The 2729-nt window shown below is 56.2% G+C and overlaps 1 protein-coding gene across 1 annotated transcript in view; it reads right to left on the bottom strand.

The window, feature by feature from the left end:
• Positions 1–798: 798 nt before the first annotated feature.
• The window catches only part of SH3RF2 (SH3 domain containing ring finger 2), a gene marked incomplete at its 3' end in the record, with an annotated part of 30288 nt that continues 28357 nt past the window's right edge, over positions 799–2729 (bottom strand). The window contains exon 7 of the mRNA XM_010164658.1: positions 799–1169. Within this exon, the coding sequence (XP_010162960.1) occupies positions 799–1169 (371 nt within the window). The remainder of the gene's footprint in view (positions 1170–2729) is intronic.

Genomic DNA, 2729 nt, shown 5'->3' with positions numbered 1-2729 from the left:
CTCCTTCCTGGGGCAGAGGGTGCCTGCAGAGGAGCCGTGGGGTGTGCGGGTAGAAGGGAGCGGCGTGGGGAAGAGATCCAGGAGGATGGTCCCAGAGAGCCATTGCCCAGCTGCAGGGACAGTGGAGGGGAAGGGCAGGTGGCAGCAGGGCACGAGGAGCGAGGGTGGCCTGTTCTGCCCTGCCCCTCACGGAGAGCCCACAGCTCTCTCCAGCTGATGATGATCCTCCTGGGAGCTCCAAGGTTGGTTGGGCTTTCAAGGACTTGTGGAACAATTTACTCTTTGGGTGCCATGGGAAGGGAAACTTATTACCAGGGCAATTTGCAGAATTATTTTATCTTTATGAAATTTCCCTTTGGCTGCCAGAGTGGAAAGGAATTTCCTTTCTAAATGGCTCAGCCAAAGCAAGTGGGGGGAGATGGGGGAAGCTCTGTAGAGACCAGCCTGATGTATGGTCTAACACTCAGGGCTGTGGTCTTTGCTCCCAAACTCCCACGGACCTCGGTGGGATTCTTGCCTAATTTAAGACTCCAGAAAATCCTCGAGATTTGATGATGGCAGAATGTTGGTTTACACTGCCAATCTCTGCAGCACACTGCATTCCTCTGCTTAATGTGAACAGCAGAGCCGGCAACGGAAATACCTGATTTCTTAATGCAGGAACCGATCCCAGGGACTTCTATCAGAAGAAAACCTGGTGAGAATAGAGTGAAGCCCTCAAGGGATTTGGCCCCTGTCAATATGGGCTGGCACTGACTGCTGGTCCCCAGCTGCTGCCCGGCCCGTTTCTGCTCGTACCTTTTCGGCGCCGTTGCGGGATGTGTCTGGTTTCACCAGGATGGATGGTGGGGCTGATGCTGGTGGCTTCGGAGCTGCTTCGCTCTTTGCTGGAAGGTCTCTGGCATCCAGGATGATGGAGCTGCAGACAGAGGGAGTTCTGCTTTCCAATCCTCTGACCACCAGCACTGGTGATGAAGCGTCATGGGAGAAGTTTGTCCTGGTTGTGGCCTCGGCCGTGCCAGCGCCGGGAGGGACACTTAGCGGCTGGGGGCTGATGTGCTGATAAAGCTGGAACTGCTGTGGCCGCAGGGCAGCGGCGGGAGGACGCCTGAGGGAGCTGGTGACCTGCACGGGGGTCCCTGACTGCCCCGGCCTCTGCAGGGACCCGTCTGGGGAGCAAGAACATTTGGAGGGAGGTAAGTCAACAGGAATCCAGAACGGTACAGACAAAGCAGAGAGGCAGAAGCAGTTACAGCCCAGCACTCACAGCTCGTTCCCAGGGATGCAGTGGGACTGTAGGTCCCCGGGGTCACCACACACCCACCCCCAGGACCAGGGTCAGGGTGCAGTAGTGCTGCTCCTCGGCCGTCAGCCGCTGAGCTGGACATGGGCAAGGCCAGCAAACCCAAACCCTCCATCCCCTGTACAGGAATTCCTCTGCCCTGGGTAGTGCTGAGCTGGTTTCTGAGAGCTTACCCTGCCTTCTCCTGGCCTGCAAACACCCCAAGGACCTGGCTGCACAGCCTGGCATGGCACAGCTGGATGTTCCCACCCAGCTCCTGAGGCGAGGGGCTGGGACCACTGCTCTGGGGCTGCGTGGGGGGAGAGCCCTGATGCGCTGGGCTTTGTTTAGTCTTGAGAAAAGGAGGCTGAGGGGAGACCTTCTGGCTCTGTCCAAGTCCCTGAAAGGAGGGTGGAGAGAGGTGGGGGTGGGTCTGTTCAACCAAGGAACGAGGGACAGGACAAGAGGAAATGGGCTCCAGTTGTGCCCAGGGCAGTTGAGATGGGATGTGAGGAAGAATTTCTTTGCTGAAAGGGTTCTGAGGCATTGGAAGGGGTTGCCCAGGGCAGTGGTGGAGTCCCCATCCCTGGAGGGATTGAAGAGTCGTGTAGACACAGTGCTGAGGGACATGGGTTAGTCGGGGACTGGTCAGTGTTGGGTTCATGGCTGGACTCCATGAGCTTATAGGGCTTTTCTAATTGAGGCCATTCTGGGATTCTGTGAGCAGGTGGGACTGGCTGCAGCCCCCCCGGGATCGGGTGAGGGGGTGACTGTGTTGGGTGACACAGGACATCTGCCACCAGCATGTGCTGCAGTGGAGCAGGAATCACCCTCTGAGCAGGATCTGTCCCAGGAGCCCCTGGGGAACACCCCGGTGATGGGGTCCTCATGGGTCCCGGGTGCTCCCTGCCCGTGTCCCAAGCCTCCCACCAGCCCGTGCTGGCCAGTGCTCCTTGTTTTTCTGCTCTGGTTGTTCCATCCCACGGCTGTTTTCCTGTCTGTGGTGCAGGGAGTCACACGCTTTATTTCTTCTGCAGTTTCTTGCTGCTCACAAGATTGCTTTTTTTTTTTTTTCCCCAGAGCCACCACAGGGGAATGAGTCCTTTACAGTAAAACAACTCTTAAGCATAAATCCAATTTCGAGTCTGAAAACACCTTTGCTGGATGTTGTGGGTTTCAAGGGTTGGATTTGCCGATTTGCATTTTCCAAGGTCAGTGCAGAAGTCTCCTTTAGAGACTGATGATAACACCTCGGCGCAGTTCACCTTTTACTTGCTGGCGTTTGTATTTCATTGTCTTTGTTTGCAGCATGAGGAGACTTTTACATCTAACGGCTTCCTTTACTCTATTGTTTAAATGTTTTTGGACAACCATGGCCTCTGCAGCCACATTCCTGGGCCTGTTGAGGACGGGGTGGGCAGAAGCCCCCCCCGGAGCGAGCCATGCC

The sequence above is a fragment of the Antrostomus carolinensis genome, unplaced genomic scaffold (assembly GCF_000700745.2).
Source record: "Antrostomus carolinensis isolate BGI_N321 unplaced genomic scaffold, ASM70074v2 scaffold28783, whole genome shotgun sequence".
In the NCBI taxonomy this organism is placed as follows: domain Eukaryota; kingdom Metazoa; phylum Chordata; class Aves; order Caprimulgiformes; family Caprimulgidae; genus Antrostomus; species Antrostomus carolinensis.
Note: the sequence above shows the minus strand (reverse complement) of the source record. Positions and strands in the feature narration are given on the sequence as shown.